The 20,506-nt window shown below is 41.2% G+C and overlaps 1 protein-coding gene across 1 annotated transcript in view; it reads left to right on the top strand.

Moving 5' to 3' along the window:
* The window catches only part of CASK (calcium/calmodulin dependent serine protein kinase), a gene marked incomplete in the record, with an annotated part of 883,427 nt that overhangs the window by 427,410 nt on the left and 435,511 nt on the right, over nucleotides 1-20,506 (top strand). Inside the window, 2 exon segments of the mRNA XM_053706489.1 lie at nucleotides 9,311-9,388; nucleotides 11,540-11,620. Of these exon segments, the coding sequence (XP_053562464.1) occupies nucleotides 9,311-9,388; nucleotides 11,540-11,620 (159 nt within the window).

Below are 20,506 nucleotides of genomic sequence, written 5' to 3'. Positions count from 1 at the left end.
TGTCCGGTCCACGGCCCGCCCTGGTTTTTTTAATCAGGTCTGATTAATTATTTTCTCTAACTACAGTCACCACGGTACCATATGGTTTCTCCTATATATATTTCCTCCTGTCCGTCGGTCGAATGACTGGGGTGGGCGGAGCCTAGGAGGGACTATATGGCCAGCTTTGCTGGGACTCTTTGCCATTTCCTGTTGGGGAAGAGAATATCCCACAAGTAAGGATGACGCCGTGGACCGGACACACCGTTGGAGAAAGTAATTTATCAGGTAAGCATAAATTCTGTTTTCTCAACTAGCCCTTCCTTGAAGGTCCTCTTTAGTCCAGGTTCTAGTGCAACTCCCAGACCAGCTGTGGCGCTTTACTTACCTATCTTGCCTACCCTACTTACCTTATCACCTCCTCCCACAGTGTCATAACTCCTATTCCATGAGGGTGGGTGGTGTGGCTTCCCTAACCAATATTGCGCCGTAGTTTAACACAGTGTCTTCAGAGCAGGCAGGTCCTGCATTATTACTATTCCCATTTCATATTTGAGACACTGCCTCAGCTTAGGCGTTATTAATACATTTGCACATCTAATATACCCCCCAACACCACCTCACCCCCCACCCTCACCCTCACCCTCTCCTTTTTCTTTTTTAAAACACTCCTCCTAATTTAGGAGGATTAATGCAGCGACCTATCTAGCCTATATCGCTTCCTACCTACCTCTCTTATTCCTATAAATTACAGTGTTACATAACACTAACTATGCCATTTCTGGATGCATAATATACCTCCTATTTCGCAAATTTGTCCACCGCATGTAACTTACCACCTCCCCTCCCCCCTTAATATACCTCCTATTCCTAGGAGAGTGAATAATGTGGTTTTTCTCGTCGATACCACACCTTATTTCCCCCTTTTACAATTATATCTTGCACTACAAAATTGCATTGGTACTACTTTTCCTCCCAGGCTGTGCAGGATCGGTTAGTACTATCTTTTGCAGAGTTTTACTCACAGGTTTCTAACACTATACCACTTTGTTAAATTAAATTTACTTACTTAAGTGTGTTTTATACCAATCCTATAGCGCAATTATACTAAAAATCTGAGGTTTTCATGATGGGCCCGAAAGAGGCCTCTAACCTTTGGAGATACCTTCCGTTATAAATGTTTAATATAGTTTGTTATGAGGCTCAAGAGCAGCCCATTAGATTAACATGAAGGTTCTATAGTTTTTATTTTTTGGCATTCCTGTGAACTACTGTATTACTCGTCTTTTATCCATGTGGTAGATGAAGATGTTTTACGTCTTGCTTAGTGCGATAGAGACCACATGTACTGTTTATCAACCTAGAATTTACGTATTGTACCCTGTTATAAGCAAATCTATATTTCTATTGTATACTGCTGCAATTTTTTGTCTGTATGCCAACTTTTCACCTCAATAAAAATTTATTTAAAAAAATAAAAAATGGGGTTGAAGCTTATTTCGTGAAAACACTTTACTCAATATTCCTGCAATTCCATAATCTCTAAAAAGACACTTCCTTCACTGAATCGCAACCCATTTATTTCTCATGTCTCCTTTAATATCAAAGAAGATATATATATATATATATATATATATATATATTTCTTTCATGTAATTAGCAAGAGTCCATGAGCTAGTGACGTATGGGATATACATTCCTACCAGGAGGGGCAAAGTTTCCCAAACCTCAAAATGCCTATAAATACACCCCTCACCACACCCACAAATCAGTTTTACAAACTTTGCCTCCCATGGAGGAGGTGAAGTAAGTTTGTGCTAGATTCTTCGTTGATATGCGCTTCGCAGCAGGCTGGAGCCCGGTTTTCCTCTGTGTGCAGTGAATGTCAGAGGGATGTGAAGAGAGTATTGCCTATTTGAATTCAATGATCTCCTTCTACGGGGTCTATTTCATAGGTTCTCTGTTATCAGTCGTAGAGATTCATCTATTACCTCCCTTTTCAGATCGACGATATACTCTTATATATACCATTACCTCTACTGATTCTCGTTTCAGTACTGGTTTGGCTTTCTACTACATGTAGATGAGTGTCCTGGGTAAGTAAGTCTTATTTTTGTGACACTCTAAGCTATGGTTGGGCACTTTTATATAAAGTTCTAAATATATGTGTTTAAACATTTATTTGCCTTGATTCAGGATGTTCAACATTCCTTATTTCAGACAGTCAGTTTCATTATTTGGGATAATGCATTTGAATAATCAATTTTTCCTACCTTAAAATTTGACTTTTTTTCCTGTGGGCTGTTAAGCTCGCGGGGACTGAAAATGCTTCATTTTATTGCGTCATTCTTGGCGCTGACTTTTTTGGCGCAAAACATTTTTTCTTTGTCATTTCCGGCGTCATACCTGTCGCCGGAAGTTGCGTCATTTTTTTTTACGTTTTTGCGCCAAAAATGTCGGCGTCACTGGATGTGGCGTCATTTTTGGCGCTTAAAGCATTTAGGCGCCAAATAATGTGGGCGTCTTTTTTGGTGCTAAAAAATCTGGGCGTCATTATTGTCGGCACATTATTTAAGTCTCATTGTTTATTTGCTTCTGCTTGCTAGAAGCTTGTTCATTGGAATTTTTTCCCATCCCTGAAACTGTCATTTAAGGAATTTGATCAATTTTGCTTTATATGTTGTTTTTTCTATTACATATTGCAAGATGTCTCAGATTGACCCTGAATCAGAAGATACTTCTGGAAAATTGCTGCCTGATGCTGGATCTACCAAAGATAAGTGTATCTGTTGTAAACTTATGGTAACTTATGAATGTCATGACAAACTTGTTAATGCAGATAAGATTTCCTTTAGTAATGTTCCATTACCTGTTGCTGTTCCATCAACATCTAATATTCAGGGTGTTCCTGTTAACATAAGAGATTTTGTTTCTAAATCTATTAAGAAGGCTATGTCTGTTATTCCTCCTCCTAGTAAACGTAAATAGTCTTTTAAAACTTCTCATTTTTCAGATGAATTTTTAAATGAACATCATCATTCTGATTCTGATAATGATTTTTCTGGTTCAGAGGATTCTGTTTCAGAGGTTGATACTGATAAATCTTCATATTTATTTAAAATGGAATTTATTCGTTCTTTACTTAAAGAAGTCTTAATTGCATTAGAAATAGAGGAATCTGGTCCTCTTGATACTAAATCTAAACGTTTGAATACAGTTTTTAAATAATTTGGGTAATTCATTTACTCCTTCTAAACGGTTTAAGCAATTATATCCTGTGCCATCTGACAGATTAGAGTTTTGGGACAAAATCCCTAAGGTTGATGGGGCTATCTCCACTTTTGCTAAACGTACTTCTATTCCTACGGCAGATAGTACTTCCTTTAAGGATCCTTTAGATAGGAAAATTGAATCCTTTCTAAGAAAAGCTTACTTATGTTCAGGTAATCTTCTTAGACCTGCTATATCTTTGGCGGATGTTGCTGCAGCTTCAACTTTCTGGTTGGAAGCTTTAGCACAAGTTACAGATCATAATACTCATAGCATTGTTAATATTCTTCAACATGCTAATAACTTTATTTGTGATGCCATCTTTGATATCATTAGGGTTGATGTCAGGTATATGTCTCTAGCTATTTTAGCTAGAAGAGCTTTATGGCTTAAAACTTGGAATGCTGATATGTCTTCTAAGTCAACTTTGCTTTCCCTTTCTTTCCAAGGTAATAAAATTGTTTGGTTCACAGTTGGATTCTATTATTTCAACTGTTACTGGGGGGGAAAGGTACTTTTTTACCACAGGATAAAAAATCTAAAGGTAAATTTAGGTCTGCTAATCGTTTTCGTTCCTTTCGTCACAATAAGGAACAAAAATCTGATCCTTCCCCTACAGGAGCAGTATCAGTTTGGAAACCATCTCCAGTCTGGAATAAATCCAAGCCTTTTAGGAAGCCAAAGCCAGCTCCCAAGTCCACATGAAGGTGCGGCCCTCATTCCAGCCCAGCTGGTAGGGGGCAGATTATGATTTTTCAAAGAAATTTGGATCAATTCGATTCACAATCTTTGGATTCAGAATATTGTTTCACAAGGGTACAGAATAGGCTTCAAGATAAGGCCTCCTGCAAGAAGATTTTTTCTTTCCCGTGTCCCAATAAATCCAGTGAAGGCTCAAGCATTTCTGAAATGTGTTTCAGATCTAGAGTTGGCTGGAGTAATTGTGCCAGTTCCAGTTTTGGAACAGGGGCTGGGGTTTTACTCAAATCTCTTCATTGTACCAAAGAAGGAGAATTCCTTCAGACCAGTTCTGGATTTAAAAATATTGAATCGTTATGTAAGGATACCAACATTCAAAATGGTAACTATAAGGACTATTCTGCCTTTTGTTCAGCAAGGGCATTATATGTCCACAATAGATTTACAAGATGCATATCTGCATATTCCGATTCATCCAGATCACTATCAGTTTCTGAGATTCTCTTTTCTAGACGAGCATTACCAGTTTGTGGCTCTGCCGTTTGGCCTAGCAACAGCTCCAAGGATTTTTACAAAGGTTCTCGGTGCCCTTCTATCTGTAATCAGAGAACAGGGTATTGTGGTATTTCCTTATTTGGACGATATCTTGGAACTTGCTCAGTCTTCACATTTAGCAGAATCTCATACGAATCGACTTGTATCGTTTCTTCGAGAACATGGTTGGAGGATCAATTTATCAAAGAGTTCGTTGATTCCTCAGACAAGGGTAACCTTTTTAGGTTTCCAGATAGATTCAGTGTCCATGACTCTGTCTCTGACAGACAAGAGACGTCTAAAATTGGTTTCAGCTTGTCGAAACCTTCAGTCTCAATCATTCCCTTTGGTAGCCTTATGCATGGAAATTCTAGGTCTTATGAATGCTGCATCGGACGCGATCCCCTTTGCTCGTTTTCACATGCGACCTCTTCAGCTCTGTATACTGAACCAGTGGTGCAAGGATTATACAAAGATATAACAATTAATATCTTAAAAACTGATTGTACGACACTCTCTAACGTGGTGGACCGACCATCATCGTTTTGTTCAGGGGGCTTCTTTTGTTCTTCCGACCTGGACTGTGATCTCAACAGATGCAAGTCTGACAGGTTGGGGAGCTGTATGGGGGTCTCTGACAGCACAAGGGGTTTGGGAATCTCAGGAGGCGAGATTACCAATGAACATTTTGGAACTCCGTGCGATTTTCAGAGCTCTTCAGTCGTGGCCTCTTCTAAAGAGAGAGTCGTTCATTTGTTTTCAGACAGACAATGTCACAACCGTGGCATATGTCAATCATCAAGGAGGGACTCACAGTCCTCTGGCTATGAAAGAAGTATCTCGAATACTTGTATGGGCGGAATCCAGCTCCTGTCTAATTTCTGCGGTTCATATCCCAGGTATAGACAATTGGGAAGCGGATTATCTCAGTCGCCAAACATTACATCCGGGCGAATGGTCTCTTCACCCAGAGGTATTTCTTCAGATTGTTCAAATGTGGGGACTTCCAGAAATAGATCTCATGGCTTTTCATCTAAACAAGAAGCTTCCCAGGTATCTGTCCAGATCCAGGGATCCTCAGGCGGAAGCAGTGGATGCATTGTCACTTCCTTGGAAGTATCATCCTGCCTATATCTTTCCGCCTCTAGTTCTTCTTCCAAGAGTGATTTCGAAGATTCTAAAGGAGCGTTCATTTGTTCTGATGGTGGCTCCAGCATGGCCTCACAGGTTTTGGTATGCGGATCTTGTTCGGATGGCTTCTTGCCAACCGTGGACTCTTCCGTTAAGACCAGACCTTCTATTGCCAGGTCCTTTTTTCCATCAGGATCTCAAATCCTTAAATTTGAAGGTATGGAGATTGAACGCTTGATTCTCAGTCATAGAGGTTTCTCTGACTCCGTCATTAATACTATGTTACAGGCTCGTAAATCTGTGTCTAAGAAGATATATTATCGAGTCTGGAAGACTTACATTTCTTGGTGTTCTTCTCATCATTTTTCTTGGCATTCTTTTAGAATTCCTAGAATTTTACAGTTTCTTCAGGATGATTTGGATAAAGGTTTGTCTGCAAGTTCCTTGAAAGGACAAATCTAAGCTCTTTTTGTTCTTTTTCACAGAAAGATTGCTAATCTTCCTGATATTCATTGTTTTGTACAGGCTTTGGTTTGTATAAAACCTGTCATTAAGTCAATTTCTCCTCCTTGGAGTTTGAATTTGGTTCTGGGGGCTCTTCAAGCTCCTCCGTTTGAACCTATGCATTCGCTGGATATTAAATTACTTTCTTGGAAAGTTTTGTTTCTTTTGGCCATCTCTTCTGCTGGAGGAGTCTCTGAATTATCTGCTCTTTCTTGTGAATCTCCTTTTCTGATTTTTCATCAGGATAAGGCGGTTTTGCGAACTTCATTTAAATTTTTACCTAAGGTTGTGAATTCTAACAACATTAGTAGAGAAATTGTGGTTCCTTCGTTGTGTCCTAATCCTAAGAACTCTAAGGAAAGATCGTTGCATTCTTTGGATGTAGTTAGAGCTTTGAAATATTATGTTGAAGCTACTAAAGATTTCCGAAAGACTTCTAGTCTATTTGTTATCTTTTCTGGTTCTAGGAAAGGTCAAAAGGCTTCTGTCATTTCTTTGGCATCTTGGTTAAAATCCTTGATTCATCATGCTTATGTCGAGTCGGGTAGAACTCCGCCTCAAAGGATTACAGCTCATTCGACTAGGTCAGTCTCTACTTCCTGGGCATTTAGGAATGAAGCTTCGGTTGATCAGATTTGCAAAGCAGCAACTTGGTCTTCTTTGCATACTTTTACTAAATTCTACCATTTTTATGTGTTTTCTTCTTCTGAAGCAGTTTTTGGTAGAAAAGTACTTCAGGCAGCTGTTTCAGTTTGATTCTTCTGCTTATAATTTCAGTTTTTTTCATTATAAGATTTAAACTTTATTTTGGGGTGTGGATTATTTTTCAGCGGAATTGGCTGTCTTTATTTTATCCCTCCCTCTCTAGTGACTTTTGCGTGGAAGATCCAAATCTTGGGTATTCATTATCCCATACGTCACTAGCTCATGGACTCTTGCTAATTACATGAAAGAAAACATAATTTATGTAAGAACTTACCTGATAAATTCATTTCTTTCATATTAGCAAGAGTCCATGAGGCCCACCCTTTTTTGAGGTGGTTATGTTTTTTTTGTATAAAGCACAATTATTCCAATTCCTTATTTTATATGCTTTCGCACTTTTTTCTTATCACCCCACTTCTTGGCTATTCGTTAAACTGATTTGTGGGTGTGGTGAGGGGTGTATTTATAGGCATTTTGAGGTTTGGGAAACTTTGCCCCTCCTGGTAGGAATGTATATCCCATACGTCACTAGCTCATGGACTCTTGCTAATATAAAAGAAATGAATTTATCAGGTAAGTTCTTACATAAATTATGTTATATATAGTCATCCAAAAGTAAAAAAGCACTCACCGGGTCTTTATGCAAACAAGTAGTTTAATGTGACGTTTCGGGGTGACAACTTTTTAGAGTGCTTTTTTACTTTTGGATGACTGTATTATACTTTTAAAAGCACCCCGGGCATTTTGGATTTCCATATTGGATGTTACTTTGAGTGCTTATACCTCCTTGGATATATATATATATATATATATATATATATATATATATATATATATATATACACATACACCGTAATAGGTGGGATCAGACTAATATACTATAGGATAGTTCTACTCTGTGCTAAAAAGAAGCTGAACCCAGGCTATAAATCAACATAGAACAGGCTAACAAGTTATTGAGCTGGTTGTTCGTTCCTGTGAGTGCGTTGCCTTTTTTGGTGTTGCACCCGTGTTTGAAATTTAGGCAATGGAACATTCTTATTATACATCTAACAATACTTTATAATATATGTACTATATCATTGTCCACAAGAACCATACAAATAACTGTTTCTCCATGCTCTTGTCTGTTTTAACATGGGTAAATATTTCTATTGCAGAAAACCAGAGCTACCTAATTTTGTGGCGCTATAAAAATAAATAATAATAAAATGTAGCAGCACATTATTACTTTGTTTATTTTGCCATTAAAGGGACAGTAAACACCAGAATTGTTGTTGTTTAAAAAGGTAGATAATCCCTTTATTACCCATTCCCCAATTTTGCATAACCAACACAGTTATAATAATATATTTTTTACCTCTGTGATTACCTTGTATCTATGGCTCTGCAAACTGTCCCCATATTTCAGTTCTTTTAACTGACTTGCATTTTTAGCTAATCAGTGCTTGCTCTTAGGAGCTTCACGTGCCTGAGCTCAATGTTATCTATATGAAACACATGAACTATTGCCCTCTAGTGGTAAAAAACTGTCAAAATGCTTTCAGATTAGAGGTGGCCTTCAAGGTCTAAGAATTTAGCATATATACCTCCTAGATTTAGTTTTTAACTAAGAATACCAAGAGAACAAAGCAAAATTGGCAATAAAAGTAAATTGTAAAGTTGTTTAAAATGACATGCCCTATTTAAATCATGAAAGTTTTTTTTTTTTTTACTTGACTGTCCCTTTAATATCCTAGCAAACAGAGCTTTTTTAAAAAAAAAAAATGCTGTAATTTTCAGGTTCCCTAGAGTAATATTTTTAAAAAGGTTGGTCATTTACGGTGCTTTCTCAACTATAACTTATTTAAACTGGGTTGCATTTTATGCATTGTTTGTAAACGTTTTGTTAATTTTGTAATTCAGCATTTATCATTGTTGCCAATCAAGTGGTATTACGAAGTAGTCGGGTGGGGGGCAGTTTCTAATATTTTCTGCTATCCAAAGCACAAATTGCATAGGTAGCATAAAGTGTTTTCATTATAGTCTGTGTAATAAACATTAAAAACATTTTTAATACTAGTTCATTTTAGCTTAATATTGGCAAAAATGTTACCGAGATGGTCAGTAAAATCAGCCGGGTGGGGCACCCATTAAAAAGATCCTGGGGAGAAGCTTAATCTTACATCTCCAAATTCATTTCAGGAAAGAACCAGTTTGCCAAATCCTTATTCAGATTTTTTTTCCCCATTACTTCCTTGAGACAGCTATTACAACAGGAAACTTTCCCTTTGTTTGCATTAGCATTGAACAGTTTTGCAAGTAGATTTCCTAAAGCATTGATTTCTGCTTGTTAGCACAAAATAAAGCTTCAGTGGCTCTGCTTAAAAAGAAGATAGTTTCCTTTAAATTATTTAAAAGCATTGTCTATTTGTACTGACCCATCTGAGAATTATGTATATATTTAATGATTGAACTGTACTTGATTGTATTATTTTTGTAATTTCAGCTTTATGATAAAATTAATACAAAGTCTTCACCACAAATCAGGAATCCTCCAAGTGATGCAGTACAGCGAGCCAAAGAGGTAATGAACTTTTGATTGTATTTAATTGTAGCGCTACTTTATTTTCTTTATACTTGTATTTTGTATTTCTAACCAAATTTTATCTTATTTCTGCTTGTTCTACAAACCATCAAGACACAATACTAAACAAATGGTTAAGATTTATATAGACTTTTTATTTGCCTATTTTTGAGGGAAACTATCTGATTGCCCAAAACATCAGTATAACAGACCAGAAGCTATTCAAGCTATTTGAATATTAGCTTGTTGTTTAAATGTATATGAAACACAGCACTTTGTTTCATGCTTCAAATAGAGCATAAATTGTACTTCTGCTATCAACTTTTATTTATTCTCTTGGTATCCCTTGTTAAAGAAGCAGCAATGCATTTCTGGGCACTAGCTGAACACATCAGGTGAGCCAATGACAAAAGGCATATATGTGGAGCCACCAATCAGCAGCTCAATTGTCATAATGCATTGCTGCTCCTGAACCGACCTAGGTATGCTTTTTAACCATGAATACTAAGGGAACAAAACAAATTAGATTATAGAAGTAAATTGAAAAGTTATTTTAAAACTGCTTGTTCTATCTGAATCATGAGTTTTTAATTTTCAATTCACTGTCCCTTTAAAGTGATTTGTAAAGTTTACATGCTTTAAAATCAGGTCCGTAATTAATCTAATCGATATTTTACAGAAACTTTAATTGATCACTTATAATTAATATGTGCTATAACTTTTTAATCTAGCCGTGCCATTCTAATACCCTGTGCTCTGGCTTTGAACTGTTCTCCAATCAGTGCTCCAGCCATACTCCACTTACACATTATTTTTTTTTGTAGCTAGAGCGCCGATTGAAGAACAGTCAAAACAATTAGATCACAAGGAAAAATATTTTTTAAGTGGGCGGCCCGGAGCGTGGGGTATTAGAATTGCACAGCTAGATTAAAACGTAAGTTCTAGTGCATCTTTATTAGAAGTGATCAATGAAAGTCTGTCTAAAATATTACTTAGATGGCGGACCTGATTTTAAAACATGTAAATTTTACCATCACTTTAGTCTGCATTGGTATTTATTATTGTACACACAGTACATCAGACAGCATTCACAATGTTCTTAGGTGTGTTCTGCTTGTACACGTCCGTAAAACCCTCTTGCATGTGATCTATACATTTTTAGAAACATTCTCTTCGTGAATTTTAAGAAACATTCTCTTCATGAAAATTAAACGTTCATGATTCAGATAGAACATTCAGTTTAGTTCCATTTTCAAACTGCACAAGTTTTTTTTTTTATAGCAAAATATGCACACTTTGAGGCACTAGTTCCTGCTGAGCATGTACAAGATTGCACTAACCTATATTTTAAATAAAAAGGCAATCTTTTTTGCACAATCTATTGTGTTTTTTTGTAGTGCATAAACTTGCTAGTAAACCTTCTTAAGAGTGTTACAGAACACAGGTAAATAATCCCACACGTTCAGCTAAAAAAGGACAGATATGTGTGAGGGTTAGGCTTGTGAAGCTATGTGTATTTCCAATTTTTTAGAACTGAAAAAAAAACACAATTTTCATTCTTAAATTACAGAAAAGGGGACTAATTATTTGTATATTTTGTATTCCACATGATCAAATTTTATATTACAGACTGTGTTTATGGTCAGGTAATTTGGATTCACTCAAGCTCACTTCTTTTTGCTTTTGTGTTTTAAAAATTAGGCTGCAAATTTCCTAAACCATCTATTTGATTTAGAGGGTCATGATTTTTTGCTTTCTTTCACGATTTAGATAAAGCATGCATTTTTACACAACTTTCCAATTTACTTCTATTATCTAATTTGTTTTCTTTTCTTAATAAGTATACCAAGGTATGCTCAGAAGCTGCGGGATTGTTGGTTGCACGTATATGCCTCTTGTTGTTTGCTTCCAGCTAGCTCCCAGTAGTGCATTACTGCTCCTTCCAAGTACACAAAGAGAACTGAGCAAATTAGATAATAGAAGTCAATTGGAAAGCGGTTAACAATTATATTCCATCACTACATGTGTCGGTGATATAATCATGGATATTTGGCACATGAAAACTAAAATTCACATAATCCTCATAGTTGTAAACCTGTAAATATTTATTTTCATTTTAAAGTAACTCTCTTGCCCTTCTGTCACTTGTAGGTTTTGGAAGAAATATCATGTTACCCTGAAAACAATGATGCAAAAGAGCTAAAGCGCATTCTAACACAACCTCATTTTATGGTAAGCAAGAATTCCGATGAAATTTGTATGTTTTAATCTCATAATAATTTCCTTTTACCCTCTAATAGCCTAGTCACCAAATGAGTAAGCCCTGTTTTTTTGGGGGAAATTGGTGGAACAAAAGAAATGCTAACTTTCTTTACAATGTGCTCTTGTCACTGGGCCTTATTGTTTGTGGATAAGTATGTGTGTGTGTATATGTATATGTATATATATATATATATATATATATATATATATATATATATATATATATTTGCAACTTGCTGGATTTTGAAAAATAATCTTTTGTTTTATTCAGACATGATAAACATGGTGACGTTTCGGGGTACGCAGACCCCTTCCTCAGACCCCCTTCCTCTGCGTACCCCGAAACGTCACCATGTTTATCATGTCTGAATGAAACAAAATGATTATTTCTCTAAATCCAGCTAGTGCAGTCCCTCATTGTAATTATAAAGATTATTCTGATTTTGCACCCTGGTTGCTGACTGTTTTGAAGTGGGAGTGCAGATACAGGAGGAGTTTTTATTTATTTATATATATATATATATATATATATATACTAGTCCTAAAGCCCGTTCACACGGGCCATTTTTTGAAGTACAGAGGTCCCACCTCTTGCGCTCTCTCCCTCCCCCTCTCTTTTGCTCTCTCCCTCCCCCTCTCTTTTGCTCTCTCCCTCCCCCTCTCTTTTGCTCTCTCCCCCTCTCTTTTGAGCTTTCTCTCTCCCCCTCTCTTTTGAGCTTTCTCTCTCCCCCCTCTCTTTTGAGCTCTCTCTCTCCCGCCCTCTCTTTTGCGCTCTCTTTCTCTCCCCCTCTCTTTTGAGCTTTCTCTCTCCCCCCTCTCTTTTGCGTTCTCTCTCCCCCCTCTTTTGCGTTCTCTCTCCCCCCTCTCTTTTGAGCTCTCTCCCCCTCTCTTTTGAGCTCTCTCCCCATCTCTTTTGAGCTCTCTCTCTCCCCCTTCTCTTTTGCGCTCTCTCTCTCTCCCCCTTCTCTTTTGCGCTCTCTCTCTCTCCCCCTTCTCTTTTGCGCTCTCTCTCTCCCCCTTCTCTTTTGCGCTCTCTCTCTCCCCCTTCTCTTTTGCGCTCTCTCTCTCCCCCCTTCTCTTTTGCGCTCTCTCTCTCCCCCCTTCTCTTTTGCGCTCTCTCTCCCCCCTCTCTTTTGCGCTCTCTCCCCCCTCTCTTTTGGGCTCTCTCTCCCCCCTCTCTTTTGCGCTCTCTCCCCCTCTCTTTTGCGCTCGCTCTCTCCCCCCCTCTCTTTTGCGCTCGCTCTCTCCCCCCTCTCTTTTGCGCTCTCTCCCCCTCTCTTTTGCGCTCTCTCTCCCCCTCTCTTTTGCGCTCTCTCTCCCCCTCTCTTTTACGCTCTCTCTCCCCATCTTTTGCGCTCTCTCTTCCCCCTCTTTTGCGCTCTCTCTCCCCCTCTCTTTTGCGCTCTCTTTCTCTCCCCCTCTCTTTTGAGCTTTCTCTCTCCCCCCTCTCTTTTGCTTTCTCTCTCCCCCCTCTCTTTTGCTTTCTCCCTCCCCCCTCTCTTTTGCTTTCTCCCTCCCCCCTCTCTTTTGAGCTCTCTCCCCATCTCTTTTGAGCTCTCTCTCTCCCCCTTCTCTTTTGCGCTCTCTCTCCCCCTTCTCTTTTGTGCTCTCTCTCTCTCCCCCTTCTCTTTTGCGCTCTCTCTCTCTCTCCCCCTTCTCTTTTGCGCTCTCTCTCTCTCTCCCCCTTCTCTTTTGCGCTCTCTCTCTCTCCCCCTCTCTTTTGCGCTCTCTCTCTCCCCCTCTCTTTTGCGCTCTCTCTCTCCCCCTCTCTTTTGCGCTCTCTCCCCCTCTCTTTTGCGCTCTCTCTCTCCCCCTCTCTTTTGCTCTCTCTCTCTCCCCCTCTCTTTTGCTCTCTCTCTCTCTCCCCCTCTCTTTTGCTCTCTCTCTCTCTCACCCTCTCTTTTGCTCTCTCTCTCTCTCCCCCTCTCTTTTGCTCTCTCTCTCTCTCCCCCTCTCTTTTGCTCTCTCTCTCCCCCCCTCTCTTTTGCTCTCTCTCTCTCCCCCTCTCTTTTGCGCTCTCTCTCTCCCCCTCTCTTTTGCGCTCTCTCTCTCCCCTCTCTTTTGCGCTCTCTCTCCCCCTCTCTTTTGCGCTCTCTCTCCCCCTCTCTTTTGCGCTCTCTCTCTCCCCCTCTCTTTTGCGCGTTTGCGCTCACTCCCCCTCTCTTTTGCGCTCTCTCCCCTCCCCTCTCTTTTGCGCTCTCTCTCCCCCCTCTCTTTTGCGCTCTCTCTCTCCCCCTCTCTTTTGCGCTCTCTCTCTCCCTCTCTCATTTGCGCGCTCTCTCCCCCTCTCTTTTGCTCTCTCTCTCCCCCTCTCTTTTGCTCTCTCTCTCTCCCCCTCTCTTTTGCGCTCTCTCTCCCCCTCTTTTTTGCGCGCTCTCTCTCTCCCCCTCTCTTTTGCGCTCACTCCCCCTCTCTTTTGCGCTCTCTCTCCCCCCTCTCTTTTGCGCTCTCTCTCTCCCCCTCTTTTGTGCTCTCTCTCTCCCCCTCTTTTGCGCTCTCTCTCTCCCCCTCTCTTTTGCTCTCTCTCTCTCTCCCCCTCTCTTTTGCGCTCTCTCTCTCCCCCTCTTTTGCGCGCTCTCTCTCTCTCCCCCTCTCTTTTGCGCTCTCTCCCCCTCTCTTTTGCATCTCTCTCTCCCCCTCTCTTTTGCACTCTCTCTCCCCCTCTCTTTTGCGCTCTCTCTCTCCCCCTTTCTTTTGCGCTCTCTCTCCCCTCTCTTTTGCGCTCTCTCTCCCCCTCTCTTTTGCGCTCTCTCTCTCCCCTTCTCTTTTGCTCTCTCTCTCTCCCCCTCTCTTTTGCTCTCTCTCTCTCTCCCCCTCTCTTTTGCTCTCTCTCTCTCTCCCCCTCTCTTTTGCTCTCTCTCTCTCCCCCTCTCTTTTGCTCTCTCTCTCTCCCCCTCTCTTTTGCTCTCTCTCTCTCTCACCCTCTCTTTTGCTCTCTCTCTCTCTCTCTCCCTCTCTCTTTTGCTCTCTCTCTCCCCCTCTCTTTTGCGCTCTCTCTCTCCCCCTCTCTTTTGCGCTCTCTCTCTCCCCCTCTCTTTTGCGCTCTCTCTCCCCCTCTCTTTTGCGCTCTCTCTCTCTCCCCCTCTCTATTGCGCTCTCTCTCTCCCCCTCTCTTTTTTGCGCTCTCTCTCTCTCCCCCTCTCTTTTGCGCTCTCTCCCCCTCTCTTTTGCGCTCTCTCTCTCTCCCCCTCTCTATTGCGCTCTCTCTCTCCCCCTCTCTTTTTTGCGCTCTCTCTCTCTCCCCCTCTCTATTGCGCTCTCTCTCTTCCCCTCTCTTTTGCGCTCTCTCTCCCCCTTTCTTTCTTTCATGTAATTAGCAAGAGTCCATGAGCTAGTGACGTATGGGATATACATTCCTACCAGGAGGGGCAAAGTTTCCCAAACCTTAAAATGCCTATAAATACACCCCTCACCACACCCACAAATCAGTTTTACAAACTTTGCCTCCTATGGAGGTGGTGAAGTAAGTTTGTGCTAGATTCTACGTTGATATGCGCTCCTCAGCAGGTTGGAGCCCGGTTTTCCTCTCAGCGTGCAGTGAATGTCAGAGGGATGTGAGGAGAGTATTGCCTATTTGAATGCAATGATCTCCTTCTACGGGGTCTATTTCATAGGTTCTCTGTTATCGGTCGTAGAGATTCATCTCTTACCTCCCTTTTCAGATCGACGATATACTCTTATAAATATACCATTACCTCTGCTGATTTTCGTTTCAGTACTGGTTTGGCTTTCTACAAACATGTAGATGAGTGTCCTGGGGTAAGTAAGTCTTATTTTCTGTGACACTCTAAGCTATGGTTGGGCACTTTTTTATAAAGTTCTAAATATATGTATTCAAACATTTATTTGCCTTGACTTAGGATGTTCAACATTCCTTATTTTCAGACATTCAGTTTCATATTTGGGATAATGCATTTGAATCAATCATTTTTTCTTACCTTAAAAAATTTGACTTTTTCCCTGTGGGCTGTTAGGCTCGCGGGGGCTGAAAATGCTTCATTTCTCCAACATAGGTGTGTCCGGTCCACGGCGTCATCCTTACTTGTGGGACATTCTCCTCCCCAACAGGAAATGGCAAAGAGCCCAGCAAAGCCGGTCACATGATCCCTCCTAGGCTCCGCCTTCCCCAGTCATTCTCTTTGCCGTTGTACAGGCAACATCTCCACGGAGATGGCTTAGAGTTTTTTAGTGTTTAACTGTAGTTTTTATTATTCAATCAAGAGTTTGTTATTTTAAAATAGTGCTGGTATGTACTATTTACTCTGAAACAGAAAAGAGATGAAGATTTCTGTTTGTAAGAGGAAAATGATTTTAGCAACCGTTACTAAAATCGATGGCTGTTCCACACAGGACTGTTGAGAGGAATTAACTTCAGTTGGGGGAACAGTGAGCAGACTTTTGCTGCTTGAGGTATGACACATTCTAACAAGACGATGTAATGCTGGAAGCTGTCATTTTCCCTATGGGATCCGGTAAGCCATTTTTATTACAGAGTAAATAAGGGCTTCACAAGGGCTTGTTAAGACTGTAGACATTTTCTGGGCTAAATCGATTCATATATAACATATTTAGCCTTGAGGAATCATTTAATATGGGTATTTTTGTAAAATAATATCGGCAGGCACTGTTTTAGACACCTTATTCTCTAGGGGCTTTCCCTAATCATAGGCAGAGCCTCATTTTCGCGCCGGTATTGCGCACTTGTTTTTGAGAAGCATGACATGCAGTCGCATGTGTGAGGAGCTCTGATACATAAAAAAGACTTTCTGAAGGCGTCATTTGGTATCGTATTCCCCTTTGGGCTTGGTTGGGTCTCAGCAAAGCAGATACCAGGGACTGTAAAGGGGTTATAGATAAAAACGGCTCCGGTTCCGTTATTTTAAGGGTTAAAGCTTCCAAATTTGGTGTGCAATACTTTTAAGGCTTTAAGACACTGTGGTGAAATTTTGGTGAATTTTGAACAATTCCTTCATACTTTTTCGCAATTGCAGTAATAAAGTGTGTTCAGTTTAAAATTTAAAGTGACAGTAACGGTTTTATTTTAAAACGTTTTTTGTACTTTGTTATCAAGTTTATGCCTGTTTAACATGTCTGAACTACCAGATAGACTGTGTTCTGAATGTGGGGAAGCCAAGGTTCCTTCTCATTTAAATAGATGTGATTTATGTGACACTGAAAATGATGCCCAAGATGATTCCTCAAGTGAGGGGAGTAAGCATGGTACTGCATCATTCCCTCCTTCGTCTACACCAGTCTTGCCCACTCAGGAGGCCCCTAGTACATCTAGCGCGCCAATACTCCTTACTATGCAACAATTAACGGCTGTAATGGATAATTCTATCAAAAACATTTTAGCCAAAATGCCCACTTATCAGCGTAAGCGCGACTGCTCTGTTTTAGATACTGAAGAGCATGAGGACGCTGAGGATAATGGTTCTGATATGCCCCTACACCAGTTTGAGGGGGCCAGGGAGGTTTTGTCTGAGGGAGAAATTTCAGATTCAGGGAAAATTTCTCAACAAGCTGAACCCGATGTGATTACATTTAAATTTAAGTTGGAACATCTCCGCGCTCTGCTTAAGGAGGTGTTATCCACTCTGGATGATTGTGAGAATTTGATCATCCCAGAGAAACTATGTAAAATGGACAAGTTCCTAGAGGTCCCGGGGCCCCCAGAAGCTTTTCCTATACCCAAGCGGGTGGCGGACATTGTAAATAAAGAATGGGAAAGGCCCGGTATACCTTTCGTCCCTCCCCCCATATTTAAAAAATTGTTTCCCATGGTCGACCCCAGAAAGGACTTATGGCAGACAGTCCCCAAGGTCGAGGGGGCGGTTTCTACTTTAAACAAACGCACCACTATACCCATAGAAGATAGTTGTGCTTTCAAAGATCCTATGGATAAAAAATTAGAAGGTTTGCTTAAAAAGATGTTTGTTCAGCAAGGTTACCTTCTACAACCAATTTCATGCATTGTCCCTGTCACTACAGCCGCGTGTTTCTGGTTCGATGAGCTAGAAAAGGCGATCGATAGTGATTCTCCTCCTTATGAGGAGATTATGGACAGAATCCGTGCTCTCAAATTGGCTAATTCTTTCACCCTAGACGCCACTTTGCAATTGGCTAGGTTAGCGGCGAAAAATTCTGGGTTTGCTATTGTGGCGCGCAGAGCGCTTTGGTTGAAATCTTGGTCAGCGGATGCGTCTTCCAAGAACAAATTGCTTAACATTCCTTTCAAGGGGAAAACGCTGTTTGGCCCTGACTTGAAAGAGATTATCTCTGATATCACTGGGGGTAAGGGCCACGCCCTTCCTCAGGATAGGTCTTTCAAGGCCAAAAATAAACCTAATTTTCGTCCCTTTCGTAGAAACGGACCAGCCCCAAGTGCTACGTCCTCTAAGCAAGAGGGTAATTCTTCTCAAGCCAAGCCAGCCTGGAGACCAATGCATGGCTGGAACAAGGGAAAGCAGGCCAAGAAGCCTGCCACTGCTACCAAGACAGCATGAAATGTTGGCCCCCGATCCGGGACCGGATCTGGTGGGGGGCAGACTTTCTCTCTTCGCTCAGGCTTGGGCAAGAGATGTTCTGGATCCTTGGGCACTAGAAATAGTCTCCCAAGGTTATCTTCTGGAATTCAAGGGGCCTCCCCCAAGGGGGAGGTTCCACAGGTCTCAATTGTCTTCAGACCACATGAAAAGACAGGCATTCTTACATTGTGTAGAAGACCTGTTAAAAATGGGAGTGATTCATCCTGTTCCTTTAGGAGAACAAGGGATGGGGTTCTACTCCAATCTGTTCGTAGTTCCCAAAAAAGAGGGAACATTCAGACCAATCTTAGATCTCAAGATCCTAAACAAGTTTCTCAAGGTTCCATCGTTCAAAATGGAAACCATTCGAACAATTCTTCCTTCCATCCAGGAAGGTCAATTCATGACCACGGTGGATTTAAAGGATGCGTATCTACATATTCCTATCCACAAGGAACATCATCGGTTCCTAATGTTCGCATTCCTGGACAAGCATTACCAGTTTGTGGCACTTCCGTTCGGATTAGCCACTGCTCCAAGGATTTTCACAAAGGTACTAGGGTCCCTTCTAGCGGTGCTAAGACCAAGGGGCATTGCAGTAGTACCTTACTTGGACGACATTCTGATTCAAGCGTCGTCCCTTCCTCAAGCAAAGGCTCACACGGACATTGTCCTGGCCTTTCTCAGATCTCACGGGTGGAAAGTGAACGTAGAAAAAAGTTCTCTATCTCCGTCAACAAGGGTTCCCTTCTTGGGAACAATAATAGACTCCTTAGAAATGAGGATTTTTCTGACAGAGGCCAGAAAATCAAAACTTCTAAACTCTTGTCAAATACTTCATTCTGTTCCTCTTCCTTCCATAGCGCAGTGCATGGAAGTAATAGGTTTGATGGTAGCGGCAATGGACATAGTTCCTTTTGCGCGAATTCATCTAAGACCATTACAACTGTGCATGCTCAGTCAGTGGAATGGGGACTATACAGACTTGTCTCCGACGATACAAGTAGATCAGAGGACCAGAGATTGACTCCGTTGGTGGCTGTCCCTGGACAACCTGTCACAGGGGATGAGCTTCCGCAGACCAGAGTGGGTCATTGTCACGACCGACGCCAGTCTGGTGGGCTGGGGCGCGGTCTGGGGACCCCTGAAAGCTCAGGGTCTTTGGTCTCGGGAAGAATCTCTTCTTCCGATAAATATTCTGGAACTGAGAGCGATATTCAATGCTCTCAGGGCTTGGCCTCAGCTAGCAAAGGCCAAGTTCATACGGTTTCAATCAGACAACATGACGACTGTTGCGTACATCAACCATCAGGGGGGAACAAGGAGTTCCCTGGCGATGGAAGAAGTGACCAAAATCATTCAATGGGCGGAGACTCACTCCTGCCACTTGTCTGCAATCCACATCCCAGGAGTGGAAAATTGGGAAGCGGATTTTCTGAGTCGTCAGACATTTCATCCGGGGGAGTGGGAACTCCATCCGGAAATCTTTGCCCAAATTACTCAATTGTGGGGCATTCCAGACATGGATCTGATGGCCTCTCGTCAGAACTTCAAGGTTCCTTGCTACGGGTCCAGATCCAGGGATCCCAAGGCGACTCTAGTAGATGCACTAGTAGCACCTTGGACCTTCAAACTAGCTTATGTATTCCCGCCGTTTCCTCTCATCCCCAGGCTGGTAGCCAGGATCAATCAGGAGAGGGCATCGGTGATCTTGATAGTTCCTGCGTGGCCACGCAGGACTTGGTATGCAGACCTGGTGAATATGTCATCGGCTCCACCATAGAAGCTACCTTTGAGACGAGACCTTCTTGTTCAAGGTCCGTTCGAACATACGAATCTGGTCTCACTCCAACTGACTGCTTGGAGATTGAACGCTTGATCTTATCAAAGCGAGGGTTCTCAGATTCTGTCATTGATACTCTTGTTCAGGCCAGAAAGCCTGTAACTAGAAAAATTTACCACAAAATATGGAAAAAATATATCTGTTGGTGTGAATCTAAAGGATTCCCTTGGGACAAGGTAAAAATTCCTAAGATTCTATCCTTTCTTCAAGAAGGTTTGGAGAAAGGATTATCTGCAAGTTCCTTGAAGGGACAGATTTCTGCCTTGTCTGTGTTACTTCACAAAAAGCTGGCAGCTGTGCCAGATGTTCAAGCCTTTGTTCAGGCTCTGGTTAGAATCAAGCCTGTTTACAAACCTTTGACTCCTCCTTGGAGTCTCAATTTAGTTCTTTCAGTTCTTCAGGGGGTTCCGTTTGAACCCTTACATTCCGTTGATATTAAGTTATTATCTTGGAAAGTTTTGTTTTTGGTTGCAATTTCTTCTGCTA

Source organism: Bombina bombina, chromosome 3 (genome assembly GCF_027579735.1).
Source record: "Bombina bombina isolate aBomBom1 chromosome 3, aBomBom1.pri, whole genome shotgun sequence".
Lineage (NCBI taxonomy): Eukaryota > Metazoa > Chordata > Amphibia > Anura > Bombinatoridae > Bombina > Bombina bombina.
This window is presented reverse-complemented; position numbering and strand designations above follow the sequence as displayed.